Source organism: Drosophila novamexicana, unplaced genomic scaffold (assembly GCF_003285875.2).
Source record: "Drosophila novamexicana strain 15010-1031.04,08,12 unplaced genomic scaffold, DnovRS2.1 tig00001395-arrow-arrow-pilon, whole genome shotgun sequence".
Classification (NCBI taxonomy): domain Eukaryota; kingdom Metazoa; phylum Arthropoda; class Insecta; order Diptera; family Drosophilidae; genus Drosophila; species Drosophila novamexicana.
The window spans coordinates 531,129-558,078 of NW_020824854.1; the positions used below are offsets into that span (position 1 = coordinate 531,129).

The window sequence follows — 26,950 nt, forward strand, 5'->3', positions numbered from 1 at the left end:
AAATTGTTTTACAACTGAAGATGTTTAAATTTTATAAATTTGAATTTTATTAGAATTTGTTGACTTCATTTTGCTTCAAAAATGTATCACTTACGATTCTAGATTTTTCAAATACTATATATAAATATATATATATAGTCAAGGCCATAAGCATAAGGCAAATCAATTCACATAAACATATATCAAATTTGAAATAGTAGCAACATAAAACAGACTTAAATAGTTGTCTGCATTCAGGCAATATACATTATTTTAGCAATTCATAGCCGATTTCGTGGCAATTGGGACTTAGGAGCTACAATTAAAACTAGATACTAATTGGTAACAGGTGCCATATATATACAGCTGCAAATGTTTAAGCGATCAAAAAATAATAATAAATAATATCACAAGCGAAATAAACAATTACAAATTATAAATATATATATATATATATGCTTATATACTAAAGTAATATTTAATTATATTTTAATTAAAAGTAAAGTAATAAAAAATCCATTAAATTTCATAAATTACGAAGACACTGGTATGTATATAATATATATACAGCATGCATATATATACATATACACATATATATTATATATATATATATATATCTCTGTGCTGCGACAGTCGAATATATACTCTTTAAGGCCGCCTAATGGCAAGCGTCGTCATATATTTAATTATATTTAATTGTTTACTTTTATATTACGAGTAACAGTCTTTGTTCGTTTGTTAGGTTTTCTTCTTCTTAGTTTTTGGGTGGCGGGTGGTTTTGGTTTTAAGGTAGGGGCGTGGCAAGCGCAGCCCATCTCCCCAGTTGTAGTTTTTTTGGTGTGTGCATTTTGGTTTTATTTGCATATCTCTTGGCTTTGGCTCAAACTTAAATGTCCACCGCGTTGGCTGCTTTGTAGTCAACGCTGGCGCCGCTCAGCTGTGCGCTGCACTTGCGCGGCACCGCCGGCGGCGTCAGCTGCGGCGCTACACCACCATTTGCCACGCCCGCGCCCCCACCATCGTAGTTGTGATTGTTGTTGCGCAGGAAGCGCTGCTGCTCGGCAGCGCTGTGATTCAGCTCGTAGAGCTCCATGTCGTCGTAGACGGAGACGCCGAGCGCACGTGTCGGCGCAAACTGCAAATCATTATCGTCATCCGCCTCGTCCACATCGTCATCATCCACATCATCGTCCTCATGCAGAAGGCGACGTCGCGGCTGACGCAGCGGCATGGCCACCACAAAATCCTCGAGGCTACGCTTAACCGCCGCATCCGAGCCAGTGCCGGAATCCTTGCTGGATAAATGATCCTGTTGCAGCTCGAGATCCGCCTGCTGCAAGAAGCTGAGCGTCAGGCGCTCCTCCAGACAGCGCTGCTCATACGAAGGCGTTGTGGTTACAATCAGGCGACTGTGCGTCTGTGCCTCGCCGGCGCCCAAATCCGCCAAGCTGCGCGGACGCAACTGCGTTTGCGGCTGTTGCTGTTGTTGTTGCTGGCGCTGTTGTTTCTGCACGCTGGCCAGTCCGTCAATGACCAGCTGCGATTGATATGGTCGCAGCTGAGGAAGATTCAGTGTCGTCAGCTGCGTCTGTTCCAGTGTACTCTGATTGCTGCTATGCGACTGCTTACGGCGCTGATAGCGCAAAGTGCTCCAAACAATGCAAATGCCAATCAGGGCACAGCAAATCGTTACATGCACCACGGACCATAGCACTACATCAATATTGTAGCTATCCTGCACCACCAATAGCTCCGACTGCAACGTTAGGGTGCGCAAATTGTCGCTGATATCGCAGCGATAATGACCCGCATCATTTGACTGTGCATTCACGATGACCAGCACCTCCTTGTTCTTGGTAAAGTAAAAGCGTTCCGCATCGGGTCCAGTGGGTGAATTATGCAACGGTTTGTTCTCCTTGTACCACTCGCGATGCTGCTGCTCCAGCTCCATGTTAATCGTTTCGCTGAGGCACTCCAGCACACAGGTGCGTCCCAGCACGACCTCCTTGTGCACCAGCGGTATGCTAGGCAGCGGCTTGTCTGTACACGAAGTATATGTATTTTAAGGTACAATCTTTCCTGGCTGGGGGTCACAGCTTTGCACTTACCATTTACAAGCAGTGTAGCATTCACTTTGATCACGCCCGCCGGGCTCTCTGCTGTGCAGGTATATATGCCCGAATCGCTGGGCTTGGCATTCGTGATGATAAACGCGTTCTCCTCGCGTATCACCTGCAAGCGCCGCTCTGTGGCTGCCGGAAAATCCCTAGCGCCAAACTTTTGCAATGCTATCTCCGGCATTGGATCACCGCTGGCGGAGCAGACCAGACGGGCTGTTTCTCCTGCGTCCAGCGTTAGATTTGAGGGCACATGCAAAAAGCTGGGATGGACTGAAAGCACGAAATATGGTTAGCGATAATCTATATATCGAGATGGAATTGAGCTACTCACTGCCTATGGATATTTTGAACTTCTGTGCGTAGGTCGTGCCAAATGCATTGGATACCACGCACTGATAGCGTCCGGCGCTCTCGTAGCTGACATTGGATAAACGCAGATAGCCATAAATGGTTGTCTGATTGGTGCGCTGATCGTGATGTATTTGGGTTTCTGTGCTGGCGCCATCGTGTAGGCTTTGATGCTCCAGCACGTGCTGATTGTCGTGGCGCCACTTAATCTTCAGCTCATCGGTGGCGGCTATAGAGGCGGCAGCTGGCGAGCTGGCTATGCACTCCAAGGTTATATTGGCGCCCTTCACGGCCAGCAAATTGGTTGGCTCTTTTTGCACCACCGGCTTGGGTGAGTCAGCTGTAAGCAGAAAAGAATTGTGGTTCAAATAAAAACATTTTTGAATTGTGCAGAAATAGTTAAAACGTACAGCAGACCAGTTCCTTTTCGGTTAGATTGAACAACTGGCGATCGAGCAGCTGATCCGGATAGCCGCAGACCACGTTCGCGAGCAGCTGCTGAGCCTGCTTGGCAAAGCGGCTGCGCAGCCACTGACGGAACCAAAGCAGCTCGCAATCGCATATAAAATTGTCCGACTTGAAGACGAGCTTCTGTAGGTTCTGCATATGCTCGAATGCATTCGGCTGTATGCTGGCCAGAGCATTGCCGCCCAGATTGAGCAGCTCCAGATTAATGAGACCGCTGAGAGCCTTGCTGCTAATCTGTTTCAGATAATTGCCGTTGAGATCGAGCTGGCGCAGTTTGCGAAGCGCTTTAAATGGCGGCACAGCCGACTGATCCTCAATGATCCAGGAGAGACGATTGCGCCGCAAATTCAGTTCCTCCAGATTCTTGACACAGTCAAACGTATTCTCCGGCAAATACTGCAGCTTATTGTGCGCCAAATTCAGAGTCTTCAAACGCTTAAGACAGTCCAAATGCTGTGCCTTGAACTCGCTAATAAAGTTATGTGACAAGTCCAGCGATTCCAGAGATTGCGTAAACTCCCAAGTGTCCAGTTCGATGCGTGTAATGGAATTATTGGACAAACTGAGATGATGCAGCTTGGTCAAATTGAACAGACCCTGGCGGGAGAGCGAACTGATGCCATTGTGATCCAGCTCGATGCTCTCAATGCTGCGCATCACATGAAAGACGCCATCCTGCAGCATCTTAATGTTGTTCGCCTTCAGTTGCAGCTTCTGCAGCGATAGCAGGCCACGAAATGTGGACCAATTGATCTCCAGCTGATTGTAGTTGAGTGCGCTGCAAGGCAAATGGAAACAATGTTAGGACAACTTTAATAATGATCGCAGTCAGCACGTACAGCTTCTTCAGGCGATTCAGATTCTTGAACACGCCCACTGGCAGGCTGCTCAAGCGATTGTTGCTCAGCTCCAGATCCGTTAGATTGCTCAGTGCTGCAAACGCCAGCTCATCCACGCTGGCTATCTCATTGGAGTTGAGTATTCTGTAAATGCAAATGGATTTTGCAATTAGACAACAGTTTTAATAGGGTATTATCGGCTTGTAACTCACAAGTGCGCCAGTCGATTGGGCCTGGGGAACACATTGGCCTCGACGCTGTGCAGCTGATTCTTGCTCAGATCCAGCGATTTGAGTTTGGGCAGCAGCGCCAGCGCTCCGCTCGAGATGCGCTGTATGCGATTGTTGGCCAAGTTGAGTTGCCGCAATGCAGTAAGACCCACAAACATGGGCATAACATCCAATTGATTGCGTTTCAGCGTACTGTGGAGATTAAGGAGATGGTTTAGATTTGATATATATAAATGCAACCAATATATATATATTTAAATCCACATTATGTTGTAATGTATTTCATGTGGTTTGTGTCCCCGCTTTCCAGCACTGTTATGTAGTTTTTGAGCTGTTTCTAACAGCTATGTTAAACAGCTGTTAAGAGTTAACATAAAGCAGTAGCTGAAGCTCTTATTGAGTGTATGTTAGTAATGAAATCAAGTTTAAAAATTTTTCGCGTATGCCATATGATAAATACTTCATTAACATTAATTTAAAAATAACAATAATACTAGATGGCTATTCTTCCTAAAATGTACGAGCTTCACAACATATTTGAAAGTACTTTCTTAATATTCAATTATATGTTAATTAGTTATTAAAATTAATTTACTAATTAAAGTTATTTATAGAAACACAAAAAGGTTCATCTAAATGGAAACTGCTTTGGACGATGCTAACAGTGCACTGTTAAAAGTTACATATTAGGCTAATATGTTACCATTAACATTTCTGTTAAGCAAAGTTAATTATTATCTCTTGTTGGTGAAATCATGTTACTGGGTGAACATTTTTAAAGTTTTTTTTTTCTACATGATTTAAGCTTTTAGCTGCATTTAGCTCTCGAAAGCTTTATCTGAAATTGAGGTATATAGCTTATATATATATATATATATATATATATTTGTAACTTATAAATACGAGTATCTAAAAATACACGCTTAGCTAACAGATTATACAGCATTATCTACTCTAGATAGCTGGCCGCAAATGGAACAATTAATTCAATATTTAGTCGTTGTTGTTTTTGATTTTGTTTTTGTTTTTACTTACAGTTTGTGTAGCTCGGGCAGATTTCGTATCGCTAGGACGGTGCTGTCGTTCAATTTGTTGCCCGCCAGATGCCTATGGGGTAAAAAAAAAAAAAATTATAAATAATACGAATAACAATGTTAGCTGATTGGATTTTCGAGGCCTGCAATTAATGCGCTGTAATTATGCTGCAATTTGACTGATAAGCGTGCCACAGTCGTGCAATTATTGATGCATTGCCGTCGATAACTCGACTCGCGGCACATTTTGCATAATTTTGCAGTGCATTAAATTGATTAAAAGCGCAACGATAAAAATCGCAACCCCCCAAATTAAGAGGGAAACGTATAAATAAAAACAAAATACGGGGCGGTGTTTGAGCCGAAAGTGTCTGGCTGCGATATACCCTATAAACTTGCGTATAAGTTTGATATAACCAACAGTATTTATCAGAGATGAAAATTGTATTTAAATTATATTCATTTTGAAATCACAAATAAAGAAACTTCATAAAAAAAAAAAGCCCATCTTGGCTCTAACAGTCCCTAAGATGCAATTTTTAACACCGATAATGTTAGATAACAGTTCTGTTAATAGATAACATACCATGTTGTGCATACATATATCTGTTAAATGTTTATAACAGTAATACGCACTGTTTGATCTACAACTATTACAGGGTATAAAAAATAAAAGAAAACTGCGAGGGTTGCTGCAAATTCACCCTCCTCTTTTTGGGGTTGCAAAAACGGGGCTGCTTGGTTTACTCACAGCGTTTGCACATAGCTGGGCAGCACAGGCACACGGTCCAAGTGCAGCTTATCGCAATCGAAGAACACGTTCAGGCACTTGCACTCCTTGGGACAGTTGATGTTGTTGTTATTTTTGGCATTCGGATTTGCCGCTGATTCGGCCAGCGCCCTCTGCGCCTGTTCGTATTGCCCACCATCGTCGGCCACGAAGCCCCTTGTTTCCAGCGAAGCAGATGAAATGGAAGATGGCGCAGCAACAGCAGCAGCCGCTGCGATTTCCATTGGAATATGCAAGCCAGCAAATTCTTCATCTGCCGCATCCTCCGAATCTTCGTCTTCGCGCAACGGCGGAAAACGTGAACGCTGACGTTGATGCTGATGCGGTGCCGCTGCTGCCGATGCCAGCGCAGCCGTGTTTCCGCTGCCGAGACCGAGGCCGATGCCAGCACCGTTATTCCTTGCTAACATCGCAAAAAGTTGTTGCTGCGGCAGCTGTTGCTTGTAGGAGGCTCCGCCCGATTTGAGCAGCGCGCTCAGCGGCGACGTTGACGCCTCGCCGGACGCTGACGTCGATGGCGCAACGGCGGCGGCAGCGGCAGCGCCTGGTACATAGCTTTGACAAATTGTTGTAGTTGTTATCAGCAGCATGCACGTAATTAGCAATAATTTATTGATTTTATTGAAATCATTGCTACGCATTGTTGTTGTACTATAATTACAATTATCATTATTGGCGCCTGTTGTTCTTGTTGTTGCTTTTTGCACAATTGCGTTGTCGTTTTGCTGTTTGCGCCGCCGCCGGCGCCGTCGCCACTTGCCACTCATGCTCAGCGTTGCGAGGCGTTGCAGCAGAATTGACGTCGTCATTATAAATTTGCAAATGTAGTTGTTGTTATTACCGTTCTCGCTGCTGCTGTTGCATATGCGTCGTTTTCGATAATTATTAAACTTTATCGTTGTGGCTGCGTCCACGGCGCATGCACATGCATCCTTTGCCCTTTCCTGTTGTTCGCTTTTTATAGTCGAAACGTGCATTTTGAGGCGTTTTGCTCTTTTGCTGTTTAGCTTTTTAATTTGCGTTTGGTTTTTATTTGTTGTTGTTGTTGTTGCTTTGTATGCTTGATAAATTCGTGCGTTTTCAACTTTGCGTGCGCTTTTCCCTACATATTCCGTTATTCCTGCGCAGTGGCTGCGGCGTCAGTGGCGGCCTCGCCAACGGCCAGTGTTGTGAAGCACGCTCGCATTCTCTTCGTCAGAAGCTGCTGCATGATCAGCGCCTGTCAAGTAGAGAGAAAGAGAGAGAGAGAGAGAGAGCGTGAGTTCAAGGATGCCACAGTATTAGAAATAATGTTAAATGTACTCAATACTGGGCATTATTAGGTATCGGTTAAATGTACTCAATGCTGATAGCAATCAGTAAAAAACAAATTAAGTATATTTAATGCAGCTTGTACTGCAATTTAAGTTGTTTATATTAACGTAAAGCAAAATAAATAAATTATAATTTATAAACAGCGCTGGCAAATGACTCTGGCAGTGTGCAAAATAAATGCTCATTAAATTAAAATACGACCGGATGTTTTTGTGCAAAAAAAAAAAATAAAACACGAGTAAAAAAAAACGCGCAGAGCCAACGTTTTATACAAATCCAACGGCAAAAGACGCACCAGACAGCAGCATCAGCCCCTAAAAAAATAAAATAAAATATCTTTCAACTTGTTGAAATTGTGCAGCGTTTTGCATTTTGTACTTTGCGCTTGCAAAAAGTCCAAAGCGCGCACACACACACACACCTACACACACACGCACAGCCAGACACACACGAATTCAAAAGAAATTCGGCGACATTCAGATAAAGCGAATGCTGCGCACTTTTCGCTATCAGCTAAATTGGGGCGTGCTCGACATTGAGATGCCCCGCAATCAGCTGAAGTGTGCAAATAGGTTTAACAGCTCTATAGATAAATTTAATATACCTTGTACACATAAAATGCCCATAAAAACCTATAATTAAGTTTGCTGACAAGCAAAAGTTGGCAGCTCTTTAAATTTCCCTCCATAATCTCAACGAACTCGGGTTCTATAAGCGCTAGAGCTATTCAATTTGGTAGACAGGCTCGCCTGGCTTCTACAAAGCGAATTTCTACAACTCACCTTAGCCGATGTTATCAGCTTCATAAAAAGTTAGTACCAAAAGTCAAGGTGCACTTAAATTGACAAAAAATAATTATAATAATGCACGATTAAGTTGTGCATGTGTTTATCGCAAGCAAAAGTTAGTAAATGCGACTATCTGAAAATGTCATTCTCATATAAACTCAATTATCTAGGAAATTTAGATTCTGCGAATTAGGTAAGGCTCTATAAAAAGTGCATCTTTACCAAGATTTTATTCGAGCTCTTAACTCAAGTTTGCTTGAAATAAGAGATAAATATTGTGTGTTTTGTAAAATGAGCAAAAATCCAATTAGAAGACTCTAAATTTGACCAAATATCACAAATGCTTGGCCTTTATAGAATTGTATAAATGATTTCTACACAACAAATTCCTTTTGGTAATAACATTTTAATTAAATAACAAATCGATTGATGTTTGCGTTGACCTGTTGCACAAATAAGTTCTAATGCGAATGCGAATCGCCGGGCATTGGTAATACGGCTTATGGGCATGTTCAGCTAACAAACATTTTTCCCAGGCCAAAAATGAGAGAAAAAACAACAACAACAACAACAACAACAAAAACCACCCACCAAAAAGGGCAAAAAGCTAAGCAGGCGGCTGCAAAAACTCAGCAATAGTCGCAATTACCGCACCAGACATGCCCATATACACTTTTATATATCTATATATATATATTTATATATGTATGTATGTATGTATGTATGTATGTATGCATGCATGTATGTATGTATGTATTTACCGAATACGTAACGCATAGAGAGGCGGCTTTTGCCGGCCAGGCTACTAAAAATGGTCTGGCACACACACACACACACACAAGCACACTGAGAGGCGCGTTAAAATGCCCAGACAACCAAATTTAGTAACACAGCAACAACAACAACAACAACAACAACAACTACAAAGAGCAAAGCGTAATGAAATCAAATAAAAAAGTGCACGCCAGAAGGAAAAGCCAGCATACAGCAAGAAGTCAGCAGCAGAACCCGCTCACTTTACTTAGTTGAAGATCTTTTTTATTTCCAATTTTCTTCTTCTTCTTTTCTTGCTGCTTCAAAGAGTTTTCCAGCAGCAGCAGCAGCAGCACATCAAAATGAAAACATTTTCTTGCAACTGCAGACTCTTTTCTATATATAGTTAGTAGTTTCTGGCGAGTTGTTGCTCAAGTGTCCGCAGTGAAGTGCTTTTGATTAGTTTTAGTTGCCATCGATAACAACAGCAACAACAAGAACAACAACAACAGCAACATGAATTGGCCTCAATTCTGTGTGAGGCACTCCCCCTAACTAACTGAAACTGTTGCTGTCTCTGGTCTCAATTAGATAATTTTTATATTGGGCTCCCTTATATATGTATATATTTGTGTTTAAGTATCACTCCATGCAATTATCTAATCAATAGGTTTGCACTGTCTACGAACGTGGTGCGATCGTTGAGGCGCGTCGGTATCTACAGAGAAAATCATTTTTGTATTTTTTTTTTATATGCCCGTAGTACATATGAAATTTATTGAGCAGTTATGTTGAAAAACTTGTTAATGGTAAATATTTGAATTGATTGCGGCAAGTGCTTGACTTGAAAATTGACCAAGTTTTCCGAAAAGCAAAAAACAAGCTGTTTACTTTGTATATTCTGATAAGCATGCAAGAAAACTTAATGGGAAACTAACCTAATGAAAAACCCGACAATAACCCGGGTTATCTAGGTGAAAGAGTCTCAGCTCAACCTAAAGTCCAATCAAAACTTAAGATTAGAAATTTAGCTCTACCCATAAGAGGAGGCGCGTTCTAATAGATATTCTAAACTAATCCCAACTCTAAGCTTTACATTAATCTCTGCTTAGCAAAATCAATAATATTAAAATATGCTTAAAAGCAATCAATATTCATAAATCACAACAATTTGTAGCTATCATTTGTTGCTTTCAGTTGATTTGACAACATGCTTCTACGGAGAAATAAAATATTATCCAACGCCTTTGACACGCTTTTAATAAAACTATCGATCAATAGATGCCGCCAGTCAGAATCGATGACAGTTTGCAAACGCTTGCTGTCTATCGATCAATATCTTGGAGATGCCAAAAAAAAACAAGTAAGAGGTTCTAGTCGGGAGCTCCCGACTAGGAGATACCCTGAACCCTCTTTTTCCAACATCAAATGCATAAATATATTCTATTTTAGAAGCTATATGTCAAGTTTGGTGACTCTAGCTCAAAAAACAGGATATCGATATCGATTTTTATCGATAGCTTGGAGACGCAGTAAGTTATCGATTATCGGAAACAAACTCGATCTGCGCGGGAACTAGGAGCATCACCATTTAAAATTTCAAGTCTCTAGCTCTTATAGGTTCTGAGATCCCTGCGTTTATACATACGAACGGACGGACGGACGGACGGACGGACAGACAGACAGACAGACATACGGACATGGCTAGATCGACTCGGCTATTGGTGCTACTCAAGAATATATATACTGTATGGGGTCGGAAATGCTTCCTTCTACCTGTTACATACATTTGGATTTTGCACAAATATACCCATTTTAAATGGGTTCAGGGTATAAAAAGGGAAGCGACACGATGTTTTTTTTTACTATTTCACATATAAATTAGTCTGGTATTGTGTTTTTTTTTAGGCAAGTCTTGTGCGCTACAATTTTCACACACCAATCAGCGACGTTCGGTTTACTAATTTTCGTAGTTGTTTAAAACTGGCGGCCATTTTGAATCAATTTGCATGTATAAAACGCAAACTAAATCGCATATTGATTAGCATAAGTTCTCTCGTAAGAAAATAAGATACGAGGCAAAAAACCCAATCTAAGGGCAAAACCCACGCCAATCAATTTTATAAGTAAACATTGGTTGTTCGCGAAGCGAAAGCTTTGAACTGTTTTTTTTTTTTGTCGGTGGACAACAACAAAATTTACGATGCGCAAATGAAATGCAGATTTTGTCGAGATATTTTAGTAGTGTTGTTGTTGTTTTTTTTTTTTCGTTTTTGTAGTGTTCGTCAACTCCCTCACAATTTATTAGATAACGGTACGGAGCATGGGCGAGTATTGTTTTCTTATGAAAACGACAAAATGTCGACGTTGTTAGCTGTCGATGGCGATGATATGATAATGCCGCACACATAAATATACAATGGACGGGGGTAAAACACATGCGACATGTCCATATGCATACGCATGTATGCATGTATGTATGCATGTATGTGTGCGTGTGTATGTATCTGTGTTAAAGATCGTTAGCTGCACAAGAATAACATCATTTTTCATTCTATTCGAGAGCAGATTGTGGAAATAGATAAAATAAGAGAGCGAGAGAGTGAGAGAGAGAGAGAGAAAATAGTTTTTGTTTTAATTTTAATTTATATAACATTTGAAATGTGTTTCTCTTGTTGTAACATTTTTTTGTTTTTACTTGGAGCTTAGTAAATGCCTGAGGCCGCATTTTTATTGGTCTTAATTTTTACCTGCTGCCTGTTGATTTGCTTTTTAACATTTAAATTGGTAATTTTTCTTGTTGTTGCCTGTTTTTATTATTTTTCTGCTGGCTCGGTTCATTTCTTATTGTTGTTGTTGTCGTTGTTGTCGCCCACTGCTTGTTTTTTTCTGTTTTTTTTTTTCTTTCTGTATGATGAAAACGCTTCGCCCAAATGTTATCTTGTTGTTGTTTCTACTTGTGTCGTTTTTTGTTGCTGTTTATTGCCTTTGCCAAATGAATAAAAATATATACAATATTTTCGTATGTGTGTCTGTGTAAGTGACGTTTGTCGTTGGCGTAAAAATACCAAAAAAAAAAAAAAATCAAAGCAAAACCAAAATAAGCCAAAGCACATGCAGTGGGCGGGCAGTAATTTGAGTTGGAATAAGTTGAGGTGGGCTGTGGTGAGGTGAAGTTGAGTTCAAAGCAGCTGCAGCTGCCGTTGCCAAAACTGCAGATGAAAACCTACTACAGTGGTATGCAATAATCGCCTTCTGTAGTGCATTTCGAAGATAAAAGAAAATTTGAAATAAATATTTATGTACTTATTTACAATTTTGCAGAGTAGCAGAAAAATGCATTCAAAAATAATGAATTAACAGAAATAAATTCGTAGAAATTACAATCTTAGTTAGATTTAGTAGAAAATTATTGATTTTAAGAGTACGAAAAACTCAAGTATAAATACAGCAGAGGAAAAAACACGGATATTGTAATCCTTGGGAATATGAAATTTATCAGAATTTAGACGCCCAGAATCGAGAGAGCTAAACTTATAAGATATATTTTAATTCTTAACTAGAATTTGTCTGTAAATAATCTCTTGAATAAAAGTGTATTTGGCAAGTTTTCAAGTAAAGGTAAACACTATGTTATTGACATTTATATGCACATTACAACAAGTCAAAATGTGATATCCAAGCTCTCACTAAGCCGCTGCGCCACATCCGGCTATACTTCAAATGTAATCAATTGAATTTAATTGCATATAAGCTGGTTCGTAAAAAAACCAACAACAACAACTACAAAGCTGATCAGTTGTCAAAGTGAACGCTTATGCTAGTACTTTAAGCATGCATGTGTGTGTGCATGTATGTGTGTGTGTGTGTATCTTGCATGTCTAATTTGTATGTCTCTCTTTTTAGTGTAATCGATTCGTTTCGCCGTGATCAAGCAGCTATTCAAAGGCACATAAAATTTGCTCGTTTCCATTACACCCCACAATTTGTCTCTCTCCCAGCACTGTGCATTTTTTTTTTAAAACCCACTGTCTACAAAAGCAACACAGCAGCAGCGACAGCAGCAGCCGCTAACAACAAGAACAGCAAAAGAAACAACAACAACAAAGTTGAAGCTGCGTTTGTCGCGTGGTCTGCGCTGTCCCTCTCTGCGCTGCTCTGCTCGCACAGTCTCCTGTCGTCTCTCTTTCTCTTGCTGTGTATCTGTGCCGAGGTGCGTGGGCACGAGAACGGAAACAGCGCGCAGTCAGCGTCGGCGTTGTCTGTCGCAGTTGACGTTACGTCAATGTGAGATGTGTGCGTGTGTGTGTTTGTTTGCTTGTGTGTATTTATTTGTATTGGTCTACGGCTTACAATAACAACATAAAAGGTAAAATCGTTGCCTATTGCCGCGCTGTCTGCGGCGACTAATTAGGTAACGTGCCAGCTACAACAACAAGAACAGACCCATGATAAGAGCAGCGCAGTCGCTGCGCAGCAACAACGACGCAAATAGCAACATAAATTTTGCACACAGTCGCACACGCACATACAAAAAAAAACACATATATACACTAACAACAAAATCCAATAAGAAAGCAACTGCGCGGCCTGCCAGGCTGTCTGTGCCAGCGGCAGCCTCGTCGCGCTGCCGTGCGGTGTTGTTGTTGCTTTTGTTTTGTTTTTTGTTTTTGCAAAAATAAATTTAATTTTGTAGCCATTAATTTTCCACTCTAGATACGAACGCGAGACGCTGCCACCGTTGCCCACAGCTACCCTCACGCCTGCGCCCGCAACGTCTATATGGTGGCTGGCTAATTAAATAACTAAAAAGAGTTTTTATAATTGTTGGCTTATTTCATTGCCTTCTGCTTGGATGCTTTGGACTGCATAAATACATATACACACACACACACACACACACACATACATACAGCAGTTGCTGCATGCACGCACGCTTATAACGGTTTATTAAAACGAAGGCGCAGCAAACAGGGCGTCAAGTAAGGGAGCTAGAGCAGTACGGCATGAGAGAAGCTTCAAGTTTAATTTGGGTTTTTTCTTCTTCTTTTTTTTGCACAATTAGTTAACATTTGCGTATTTATGCATGTGTATGTAAATAAAAACGCGCGTGTGTTTGTGTTTATAATAAATTAACGTCTTTTTTTGTTATCGCTTTAATGATAAACCGTTTTGCTTGATTGGTCTAAAGCGCATAAATAACAAACAAACAAAGCGTACAAAAGTGTTATTGTTATTGTTGTTGCCTTCTTGATAAGACTGAGGGGTAGCTTGTGATACGTGTGTGATATCATATGCCAAAATATACACCCCCTCCCGAGTAGGGTATGTGTGCCAGTCAGGTGGACTGGACTTAAGGAATTAACCTTGGGAATGTGCGATAAAACAAATATGTATTGCAAAATAGCTGATAGCAATGTGGGGGAGAGAAAGATAGATGGATAGAGAGAGAGAGAGAGTGAGAAAGTGTCCTAAGGATTTTCAAGAACTTGCAATAAGAAAAAGTGTGTACATATAATATATATATATGTGTTAAATAATACTAATATATTTTTCTAATTTTGGAAAGTTTCTAATGTGAAAACCAAAAATATGTAAGGAATTTAATAAAGTTTAAAGACTGCGTCTTTATATAGTCGATATGGTTCTAAATATATATTTAATTATACCGTTTGCCATTTATATATAAGCTTGAGGTATTCCTCCAATGAATATATTTTTTTTAGTATCCGATAATCTCAGCTGCTTATGAGAACATGCTTGGGTACTATATTTAGAAACTGTGAGACATCATGAGGAATTCGGCGACAAATTTTAAATATACTTCACATAAATATATAAATGGATATGCATAGATTATTTTTTAAAGAATTAATTATACGTTCCAAGGGGAATTTATTGCTATTTTGTTGCATAAAATAAATCTGTATATTTCTTAATGGATATACATAAGCATTTGACTCGATGAAGGGGATTATAATTCATTATGAAATCTAAAATTTATTTATATAATACAATAATCCATACGTAGAACAAGTTTGGGATAATGGAAAACTTTCAAAATCTTAAAAATTTGGAATACAAACAAATAGCCAGAGTTTTTCACTTCATCAAGGCAACATTATGAGATTTAAGCCCCGGCTCAGTCAGTATAAATTACAATCACAACACGATAGGAAGCAAAAGATGAGCGAGATTTTCAAAAACTTCTTCGGAAAATTACTTCAACCGGTAAATATTGAAAATAAAACTGCAAGCAACTATAGAGCTCAGCATTAAGGATCGCCATACTGTAGATAATGTCTGGTGACGCTTCCGCCAATGTAGAACCCATCGAACAGCCGATAAAGCCGCGCCGCAGCGCCCGTTTGGTGCTCATGCAGGAGCGGAAGCGACATGTCGAGCAGGAGCTGAACAATCGAGTGGAGGAACAATTGGTCCAGCGTCTGGATAATCAATTGCGCGTGCAAAGGCGGACCAAGTACACCAGACGCTTGACCGCTCATGTGGAACAGCTAATGGAGGTGCCAGAACTGGAGCAAGCGCAGCAGCCGCGCTTCGTGCCGCTACAGAATAGACCCAAAAAGCGTAAACACAATCCGAACAACAGCTCACGTTGCGTCTGTACCGAAATTAATGGGGAATACTATAAGCTTTACGATCTGCCCGATGATGCCGAGTATATTGTTCCAAATGCTGCACGTGGACCTTAAAAACGCATTTATATATATTTTTGATAATTGAAAAACTCGTGTTTCTGAAAATTCATGAAAAATACCTCCACGAGCGTAGAAAAAATGTTCTAAAAAATGTTTAAAAAAAAATAGTTGTGTCACGTTGAGAACGGGAATTTGTGGAAAAAGCTTAATGTAGTTAATTAAATATTTTTTTTGATAAAAGAATAAATCGTACGAAGGAATCTTCGGCTCAGATTAACAGAATCCTGCACTTTTCCTTTTTTAATCGAGTTTATATATATATTTTGGTTAGCGAAAACAATCTGAACGTGAATTACTTTGGAATTTTTCTAGTCTACAAATTTGGGTATTTGATATTTTATAGCAGAAAAATAGTTAAATCAATTTATAGAATCGTTGAATAGGATCTTAAGAATCCGGAGGTCTTTGTTCTGACTGTTATTTGAAAATAGTATACAGTTTGATCATCTCTCTTACAAAGCTTGTTACAATTTTAAGAATAGTGGGACTTTTTTTCGTTAAGCTCTGTTGAATGTATGATTCATTACAATGAACTCTCAGATGATGTTGATCGGGATGTGTCACAATCTGAACGTCAACTTTGGAATCATGGCAGTCTACAAATCTCTTCAAAAGCATCCTGACATCGGCTTTTTAAAAGGAAGATACATTTTAAATCTCTGCTCTCTACAAATCTTGCAGATCCTTAAAAGCTTCAAGATATCTTTTATCAATCCGTCTAAAAATCTAATTGAATAAGAATCTTATCATGCGCATCTTTCATATAAGATACAATCTGAAACTTTGTAGTCTACAAATCTTAAAGATTGTAAAAATCCTTGGCATTTTTTGTACCCTTAGCTATTTTCAAATAAGTACGATACATTGGGATCAACTCTCTAACAAAGCTTGTTACTGGCAACGCGTTGTTACCCAGAAAGAGGCGTGAATAAGCCATAAATCAACTATTTCCCTATATTTGATTCCATATCTCGTCTAATTCCATAGAAATTCGTTGCTGTTTTATAACCCGTGACATCAGCTGCATGAGAGTTGTACAAATTCAATTTGCTTACGGTGGCTAGAAATGCATATACCCTGTAAGGGATAGCCAGTAGGGTATGTCAACTAAGGGATCAAGAGGAGATCATGGGTTAACAAGAGCTAAAACAATATTCATATTTGTAATTTAATGAACGCTAGACATGTGCATACCCTGTAATCAGAGAATTAAGATTAATTAAGAGAATTTATGTATCTTCTAGTCGATCTATAAGTTACACTCATATTTACCCTGTACTGCGATATAAGGTAAGGTAAGCTTATAAAAAAATGAATTAATTAAGGAGTATTCATCGATTTTGATGACTTAACTCCATGTACAGGGTATAACAGGTCGAACACTTTCATTTACTGTGACTAAAAACTTGTATACCCTGTATTTAAGGTGATTAAAAACATACTGACTCATAAATATTAAAAATAGCCCTACAGTAATGTACTCTGTTAACTTTTATTTACTTGACAGTCACGTACAGGGTATTTTATGAGCGTTCTGGTTTATCTCTAGTATTTCTGTTTGTTATTACTAAACGTGTTATCACATCGCACACGATAAGCACTGAACAAAACAAACGACAAACACATTTTATGGCTGCGACAAACCAACTTTGAAAGGCCCCACCAGACTTATGAGCCCTCAATTTAAGATAATGTCAAGTGGACGTCTTTTTTTTTTATATTTTATTTTCGAAATTTTTGCCAGGGTTTAGTCAAGAACGAGCTGCAAATAAACACAATTTCTTTAGAGCTTTAGAAACTCACCTTGAACTAAAAAGAAATAAGCGTTGACTTGTAAGTACGCAATTTATGCGGCCCATATATAACGCTTACGGATGCAGCTCAAAGGAAAGAAAGAAAGAAGCCGCTGCTGCTGCAAAGGCGTAGGCGGGGGCGTGGGCGTGGGCCTGCTGGCCTCAGGCCACGGGAATGACCAGCAGCGCATACAAAATTAATCCGCAGAGCGCAATAATTTTTCGATTTAATTTTGGTCTCTTTTTAATATTTTGCTGTTGTTGTTTTCTTGGTTAAAGCGGCTCAAGAAAATCTTCAGGCATGTCAAATTGAGCTCCATTCAAAAAAGAGCGAGAGAAATATACAAAACAAAAGCTACAGAATGCGGGCAAGTTGAAAAAAAACCATTAATTTAGCATGCTCCAATTAACAGTGCTAGACTAGCAGCTACCCTGTAGCCACTCGTTGTGCCTCGTCTTATCTTACAATATAGAAATCATTCCTTAATCATTTCTGAACCCTATAAAAGCAGCAAGGCTTTCACTTAGCACTAAAAAAATTATACCAAAAGTCAAAGTTTTCATTCTTGAATAACTTGAGGATTACTTGTGCGATTGTCATACGATTTTCAGGGTTTTAAAATAGCATTAAAAACTACGCATATACCAAAAATCAAGATAATATATAAAGAAATTTGATGAATTTTTTGAGAAGCTTGAGGAAATTGATCAATATTTCAGATCAGTATGGGCTATTCGGGAGCTTACATGACAAATTGTGTTGTAGTGTTTGAAATATGCGTAACTTATGTTTAAATATCGATATTTATCGGTAGTTAACGTTGTCTTGAATCAAGTTTCATAAGCACGCACTTAACAAGCAGCCAAATGCTGAACTAGAAGTTTCTAGCTCTGCTAGCTAAGGTCTGAGCTATCTGCGATCGCCGCCTCCAAACAAATGGCAGAATATGTATATATGTATATATATGCTTGCAGCCTCCGCCTTTATTATACCCGCCTTTAAAGATTTTCAATGGGTAGTGGGTATAAAAAAACAAAATAAAAAGAACGCAATGCGGCTGTCAAAAGATCTTAACGATGAAATAAGAGGAAGAAAAAAAAGCAACGACGAACGAAAAAAGCTGAAAAAACGATCCTGGCAGGCGAAGACTTACAAAAACGCGCAGAAGGGCTGTCAGTTTGCGCGCTGCCAAGTTCGCAGTTTGCAGTCTCCAGAGCCGAAAGAGACACACACAGATGCGCACACACACAGGCACACACACTGGCACAACACATGCACTGTGTTCGGGCCAAGTGAGAAAACCAAGCGCGACACCAACACCAAAAACCGGCTACGACTGCGGCTCTGGCGTCTTTTCTGACGGCCTGCGGCCTGTGGCAAGGGAATTGAATTGAATTTCCAGTCGGACGTTCAAAATTTGTGCCTTTGCCTTTTTTAAAGGTGTGAAGAAAAAATAAAATACAAAGCACAGCAACAACAGCAACAGCAACAACAACAACAAAGACGACGTGGCCCAGCACGAAATTCTGAAAAACTTCAGCCAGAACGAAATCAACTGCAGATCTGCCAGAACAGAAACTAAAGAACTGAGCCCAGCCAGATACCCAGGAATAAACAACAACAACAACAACGACAACAACAACAACAACAACAAAATAATAATAAGAAACTGAAAACTGGATTGTTGGCTCGTTTTCCAGTGCTGCGGCATGGGGCAGACTCTTTGGGATTTCACAGAGGGTTTCAGCATTGTTGTTGCCACGGCTCTGGCTATGATCTCTGCCAGTTAGAAGAAGCATCTGTTTCTTTCGTGTTTCGGGTTTCGGTTTCGGGATTGGTTTTTCGTGTTGTTGCTTTTTGCCACTTCGGTCAGCCCTGACAGGCCTCAAGAACCGAAGGTGAAAAGTACTTATAATAAGGAAGCCTGACGGGTAAATGGGCGCATTAAGATTACGGCTCGTCAAACGCATACCCTACAATATGTGCCTTTTTTTTTGTTCCTTTTCTTTTTTTCTGTTTTTGTCTGGGTGTTCTTTTCTTTCACTATATAGCTGACTTTTGTCCTGACAAACTCAAGTGTAACAATCGTTTCTTTTTTTTTTTCATTTTTCAATAATGATCTCTTAGCTTATAGAATTCGGATTTATATTGTTCGTTCATGCATGGCAAATGCTGAAAATATATTTCTTATTAAGATTTATTCAAAGGAACAAATCTTAACAAAGCGCGCTTCGTATTTAATTATTGAATGTGACGTCTTTTGAGACAGCTTGGGAAAATGAATATCAGGAAAAACTGTATCAATAATGCGGACCAATGTCCATTGAAGAATGAGTTGACATTTCTTAGGGTATCTTTAGAATTTGTTAGCTCTTTGTATCTTTTGAACTTTGCCATGACATATCGAAATATGAATTAAGATTATGTGCTTTAATAAAGATCTCTTAACTTTAAATACAATTCATTTGATAAGAAACTTATCTTTGAATTACTGCACACATTGATTGCAAGAATGTCTTTATAAATTGTTCTATAATATTTGGATTGAATAAAGGAATATTATCTGGAGGTCTTTAATGTATAAGATGTTTCATAAATATATAATAAATATAAAATAATAATAAATGTGTATAATAAGTCATTAGTAATCTCAGTGTTATATTATAATTGATAGACCCTTTCAATAAAATTTAATTTTCAACTTATTTACGAATTATTTGTTCGTTTTAATATTTTTTTATATTTTTATGAATCATAAATCATAATTAAACTTTTGATATAAGTGTATATAACAATTTAATTTTGCATAGGCAATATATATTTTTTATTTTGTTTTAATTTAATTTAATTTAATTATTTACGCTTCGGTTATCTATACGTACTTTTTAATTAAAATTAAATCTAAGACGCACATATCTAAAAAAAATTTGTTAAATTCTAGAATTTTATCATTAATTTATAATTTAATTTTCTGTTTCTATAAGGTCGAAAGAATCTTGTTTTCTTTCAATTTTTGTTGGTTCTGAATTTATATATTTGAATGAAATAGCAATATTATGAATTAATATTTCATATTATTAATATTATATTAATTTTGATTATTGCTATTTATATTTCTTATGTGAATTATCCTTGAAACGTTTTCTTAATGTTCTGAGTTTTGATCTAGGTTTATTTTCTCCAACAATTTTTTTTCTTTCAATATGTGCTAGGGGTAAGCACTTAGATAGCATAACTAAATAATGATTTTATATAGTCATTCATATTATTTTTTGTTAATTTTCTATTAGTAGTTTTGTAAATGTTCTGAGTTTTGATTGAGATTTGTTTCTCTAGATGTTTTTCGCTTTCTATTATTCGCAAAACATAGCCATATAATAGTTTTTCTATAGTTATTATTTGTTGTTAATTTTCTTTTAACAGCTTTTCACATGCTCTCAGTTTTGGGCAAGCTATAGAAAACTTGGATAACATGGCTATTTAATTGTTACTTAAAGTAATTCTTTTTAATTTTATTTAATTTTCTTCTAATAGTTTTCTTTATGCCTTGAGTTTTGGGCATCTTAAGTTGGGCTTTGGTCTTTTTCTTTGTAAAAGAGCGGCTTGTAAATAATTTAAATATATTTTAGAAACATGTTTTGTATATCAATAGATCTGTTAACCCTACCTTGCAGAACCCAACGTTGGGTTTTACAGACGTGCACGTAGCTGAGGCACACACACACACACACGCACGCACATACATGGAGCATAGAGATACCCACATAATAATAACAACAGCAACAACAACAACAACATAACCGACAACTATTCAACTTCGAACCGAATCTGATTTCTGAAACTGATTGTGTATGCGTTGCTGTTGCTGTTGCATTTGTTGTTGTTGTTGTTGTTGTTGTTGCACAGTTGACGTTTGTGCCCAACGTCAGTTCGAGTTAAAGAAAAAAAAAACGAGCAGAAAGAAAACAACAACCTACGTGAAATCCTCCAGATACACACACACACACAGAGAGACACAGACAGACGCGAGATACAGATACAGATAGACGCAGCGAGCCACATGGAGGCGACGCGTCGGTTGGCTTAAATTGGTTTTTATTGTTGCTGCTGTTACCCGTTGCACATGTCCATTGTTGGTGTTGCCGCATTCGTTTTGACCATATTTCTTGTTGCTGCTGCTGCTTCTTCTTCAATTTTTTACCTTTCTTTGAAGTCGCATTTAATTCTTGGAGCCTGCCTTTTGTTGTTGCTGCGCTCCAAAGTCTCCGCTGGGGCCCCCAGTTCGAAGGTGTGAAGAAAAGAATTTTTCTGTGCAATAATCTTGATGCCTTTTTAAGATTTGTTGGCTGCCTCCTTAGTTGGAGCTGGAGCTACGTGGAGCTGCATTTTTTTCTCTTCTGCTGCTGCTTCTTATTTTTCATTTTTTCTTGAGCGGCTTTTTGTTCGTTTCGTTTCGTTTCGGTTGAAAAATGGTTTTCGGGGAGCTTAAGAAAATTTACGCCATAAAATGTGAAAATAATTGGATACACTCGCATCTCCTTTTTTGAATGCATTTCAAATTGCTAATGATGAGAAGCCAGCCGGGCAGCCGGACAACCGGGCAGCCGGGCAGCCAAAGTCAGCGTCAGGGCCAGCTAAAGAGAGCTGCAATTGCCACAGATTCCTTCCGTGAGACAAGCGCAAGCTCAAAAAGAAAACGTATTTCATGGACAGTTTGTAAGCCACGGCAAGCTCATTGGCAAGGCTTGAAGCGAGCGGCCAGCCAACCATTAAATGCATTTATTTATGAGCTCTACCCTCTTTTGATATAATCTTCGGCTAAAATTGGCGGCTCATATGCATACGTGCAGCTCGCATATGATGCGCATATTGTGATATTGAATTTAACTAGAATTCACACCTTGAGGCTTCTGCCCTCCTCCCCCATCCACCTCCCTCTCACACCAAATACCCTCCCTAAGATAATATACGAGCAGTCGCAGCCGCAGCCGCAGACTAACTCGCGTTTAGCTGGAAAAATGCTCGAATCAAAAAAGCAAGTCAAGTTAAATGATATGGAAAATGGCTTACATTGAAAAACTAGCAGAGTTTCACACTAATTGCATCCATAATCATAGTTATAATGTTAATGATCAACAATAAGGTCAACATTTCATGCTTTATGAAGCTGTTCATATAATAAAAGATGACTAGAGCCGGTGCCCATCTCCTTTGGCAATCCTCTAACTCTCTCTAGCTGTCTAGCCCTTCTTAAGAAGGAAACGATAAATCATATTTAATCCTCTTAAAGATGCGAGAGCCATAAATTGCGCACAATATGAGTCATATATTCTTATTAGACATTTGCATAGGATATCATGAGTTGGTCATGAAATATCGAACATATTAAGAAAGACTAATCCGATCTTATAAGTAATATATGTGCCTGATCAATGTCCACAATTCTGTTCGTCTGTTTTCGTTCAGTTCTGAAGCTGTGCTCATAAAACTAAGCATTAGCCTTTTGTTTGCAGAGATATTGAAGCTTTTGCATATATTAAAGGCTGACGGGTCAGTACACTATATCATGTAGCTAACAATAAGGGCAATAAGCGCAGGTAATAGCAGATCTAGTTTATTATCTATATAAACAGATAATCTATATCATATAGTAAATAAAGATTTTTATATGAACTACTGTTTCATTTGGTAATTTATGCTTCCAAATTCAAATCTACTATATATATAATAAATCATCTATATATAATATCACATCTACTATATCATCCGGATCGACACACTATATTATATTTTTACCATAGGAAATAATGGTCAAAATATAGAAATTGTATGTTTATGTCTCCAAATCTCATTATAGATCATATATACCCAGAACTTTTATATCATATAGCTCTCAGTATTGCAAGAGTCTGTGGGAAATATCGGTTTTCTTTAAAATCCAAGAATCTGTGGGAAATACAGTTTTTTGATTGAAAATATTGCACATTTGCTTTTGTTGGAATATTTCATCTTGGAAATCTACTCTTATTTGCTTTCTTGTGTCATTTTTTAATTCCTGGATAAGCCTTATACATATATATATATGAATAGTATTTTTCCACTATCTTCTAAAAGTAATTTTTAGTCTTATTCAATTTGAAAAAATACCCGTACATAGCATCGTGTCTATGAGTTTTCATCTCCCGCCAGTTATTTGCCCAGTTCTGCCGACACGATTGTTAGTTAAGCAATCTGAATAACTGAAACGTGGCTTTCTCGCTAATTCATAAATATTTTAGCACATTACGAATCTTGGCTGAGCGCAAACAATATGCATTAAACAATAAGATGAAGTGGAAGAATATATGTATATGGCATACAGCAGGTACTCAGAATGCGGTTAAACTTATCGGACCAACTGAAATCTACAAATACAGAATGCATTAACACCTCTCTCGTGTGCTCAATAGAAATGCCAAGGCCCCGTCCCCTCTCTCTCCCCGCACTAGCATATATGTGCACACATATGGCAAGCCCTTGTAACAAAAACGTTTTTTTTCTAAAGCTTCAAATGCAACAACAACAAATGCAACTTACACAAATCGTGAAAAACCCCCCGAAGAGAAAGAAACAGCAAAAAAAAATAAAAGCAGCACGAACAGTGGAAATAAAAAAAAAAACAACAACACAGCCTCATAACTAAATTGCATTAAGTGTAATTATAACTAATTTGAAAAAAAAAATAAACTAAAATACAAAAACAAAAAATAAATGGCAAATGGCAAAAACAAAACACAAGCCGCATAAATGGCCCATAAAAAAAAACACATTTTTTAGAAATTGTTTTCATGTTTTTTCCAATCTCTTGCTCTCTACAGCCCCCCGCTCCCCCTTTGCTACGACCATGGCAAATGATTAGAGCCAGTGGAAATGCTGTGGAAATGATATGCGATTAGTGGCGAGGCGAAATGAAATCCGCAACAATAAACGAAATAATTGAGTCAACAGGCGAATGGCATTTCAATTGATTAATCTAACGATTTATAATAACTGCAATCCGGACATAGCCCTGGATATATAAGTTTGACAAGTGAATCCCAAAATGCTGACGAGGCAAAAAGAAATTCGCAAAGAGCATTTGTTCACTCTGAACTGTTTCAAAGTATTGAGAAGCGCTCAACTGCATTCTGAACTGTTTCTAAGTGTTGAGAAGTGCTTAACAAATCATATGTAAATCATATTAGCACATTTCACATATCATATTAGCACATTTTACTAATGCATTTCATAAAAATCAATTCTCTTCTCTTACGGGCTTAAGAATCTTTTTATAGCATCTTTTTTTAAAATAATTCATTGCTCAAAAAACTTGATCGTTCCAAAACTCTTTGTCAGGATTGATTGATGTATTAAAAGTGTAAGCTAGATATGGCTTTGAATATGTGAATAGTTTGGAACAGCATTAAGAGGTTTCTAAATGAATGCCACAATATTGGCAAGGCAAAAATGAATTTTCAAACGCGTCTGAACTGTTTTCAAGTGTTGAGAAGAGCTTATGTGCATTCTGAACTGTTTCTAAGTGTTGAGAAGGATAATATTACTACATTTATAGAATGCAATTGGGAAAAATCAAATTTCTTCTAAAAACAATAAACTTATGGGCTTGAAAACATAAAATCATTGTTTTTTTTTAATGTCAGGATTGATAGGGTTAAAACATGTTTTCTTACTCTAAATTTGAGAAGTTCTTATTCAAAATTTCTGATACATTTCTTATATTCAAATCTTTGTAGTTTAAAATGAAAATTCTATCATAGGTGTAGGCCAGAATATTGCCTTCAATTAGGTTGTAGATTCCAGCCTATTCCTATTCGTCTTGGTATTCAAATAAAAATTTTAAATTTCATGTAATGTATTCCATAGCAAGGCCTTTATGCAGTTATAATCCCCAATTTTATTTAACTCAATTTTATTTTATTTATTTGTTTTTTTTTTTTTTTTGTACAAGATTCGTTTTGCTTTCGGATAAATGGAATGAGAGAAGCTATAGAAAAGATTTCTTGAACTTTCAGATTGTGCGCTTTTATTAAACTGAATAAAGGCGCAAGTTGTGACTGTACCGCGGATTTGTACAATTGGTTGTTCAATTACCAGAGCCGCAGCAACAACAACAACGAGAACAACAACAACAACAACAACAACAGATACAGATTGAAAGGCAGCATAGGCATTAGCATTAGCCCATAGATGGATGCCTTTAGCTACGGTCAAGAGATGCAAAGCGAGAAACGGGCACAATGAACCTGGGGCCAGAGCCGGGCGGGTGCAGAGGGCAAAGGGGAGGGCAGGCAGGCAGGCAGACAGGCAGGCAAAATAAATCATTTAATATAGCGCGCTATTTATCATCTAACATTGCTGCATATCATTCTTCATCTTGGCACACACACACACACGCGCGCGCGAGCACACACAGTTGGGTGCCTCAGGAGTAGACAAAAAAAAAAAAGTGGAAGTAGAAAACAAGTAAGAGTGCTTCAGGCGAAAGAGCTCGACTGTGAGATGCCCTATGCGCGCAATATACATTATAAATACATAAATGAATAGTTTAAGCTATGACAAATTCATTCTTAAGGAATCGCATAGTTTAATTAAGTGTGTCCAGCTCTTATAATCAGTAAGACATGCTCAAAGATGGGGAATAGAAATCGATACTATACTTTATGGGCTCGACGATGCACAAATGCAATATACCCTTTATTGGACATTTAAAATGGGTATAAAAATAGAAGTGAAGGCAAAATTAGCGTGAATGAAAACTGCTGGCTGAGACGTGTGGCAATGGGGGGTGTGGGAGGTGGGGTGCGGTAGGGAATTTACACACCTAGCAAGCGGTGTTGTTAGTGTGGCGTGGGGGGGGGCTGCGGCTGCACTCATATAAACAAATTGCGCGAACGGAGCAGCCAAAATGTCTGCTGCGGCCATAAAGACACAGCGTGTGTGTGTGTGTGTGTTTCAGCTGTGTGTATGTGTGTGTTTGTGTGAAAGAAATGTACAAATGTTTGGCTGTCGGTCTGTCTGTCTATTTGTCGTATCTTTTCTAGTGAACGATTCTGTGTTATTTATTCGTCACTTTAACACGTTCGATGCTGACGCGCGCGCAAGCAGCGGGACAGCGTCGGCGGCAGCGACAGCGACTGCGACGCAACGTCACTGACACCGACACAACGCACAAACACAAACTCATACAGACACAAACAAAATAAACGAAACGCAGCGGCAGAACTTATTTTTATTTAATGCGCGCCTCGCATATGCGTGTGTTTGTATGTGCATACTGTATGTATGTATGCTGCATGTTATGCCTATCAAGATTGAATTTGGTTTTTCGTATGATTGTTTTGATTGTTGCCGCCAAATGCGTAACAAAACAAAGCGATGTAAAAGTTAAACTGCCTTAAAAAACTATGTACGTACCATATATGTGTGTGTGTATGTATTTATTTTTGTTATTGCTGCTGTGACTGTGATTTTATGCTCGCTCTCGCAGGCGCTCTTGGTCTTTCTCTCTTTCTATCTCTCTGTAGAGTTCTCACTTGCACTATTAGAATTTTGTTGCCTGCTAAAATGCAGCGCGTTATGATTATTATGTGTTATCACACATATGCTGTTCACATGCATTGCATTATTTTGTGTTTCTGTTTAGTTTTGTATTGATTGGCAACACACACGCGCTTTTGTTTTCGATTAATTAAGCGTAGAGAAACGCAAACATTTACGCGCAACGCGACAACC

At 38.4% G+C, this 26,950-nt stretch overlaps 2 protein-coding genes across 3 annotated transcripts; one reads left to right on the forward strand and one right to left on the reverse strand.

Moving 5' to 3' along the window:
* Window positions 1-536: 536 nt before the first annotated feature.
* On the reverse strand, window positions 537-26,943 carry LOC115767440 (leucine-rich repeats and immunoglobulin-like domains protein 3). 2 transcript variants are annotated; one of them, XM_030711736.1, is made up of 10 exons: window positions 26,633-26,943; window positions 7,421-7,439; window positions 5,773-7,030; window positions 5,023-5,094; window positions 3,970-4,179; window positions 3,758-3,901; window positions 2,861-3,696; window positions 2,434-2,790; window positions 2,091-2,372; window positions 537-2,022 (listed from the first exon to the last, which is right to left on the reverse strand). In XM_030711736.1, exons 3-10 carry the CDS (start codon window positions 6,786-6,788, stop codon window positions 869-871), a joined length of 4,071 nt encoding a protein of 1,356 aa, XP_030567596.1. In that variant the 5' UTR covers window positions 6,789-7,030; window positions 7,421-7,439; window positions 26,633-26,943; the 3' UTR covers window positions 537-868. The 2 variants fall into 2 exon arrangements, with proteins under 2 accessions (XP_030567596.1, XP_030567595.1); XM_030711735.1 differs by lacking the exon at window positions 7,421-7,439.
* On the forward strand, window positions 14,799-15,585 carry LOC115767441. Its single transcript, XM_030711737.1, has 2 exons — window positions 14,799-14,897; window positions 14,963-15,585. Exons 1-2 carry the CDS (start codon window positions 14,853-14,855, stop codon window positions 15,377-15,379), a joined length of 462 nt encoding a protein of 153 aa, XP_030567597.1. The 5' UTR covers window positions 14,799-14,852; the 3' UTR covers window positions 15,380-15,585.
* Window positions 26,944-26,950: the final 7 nt, after the last annotated feature.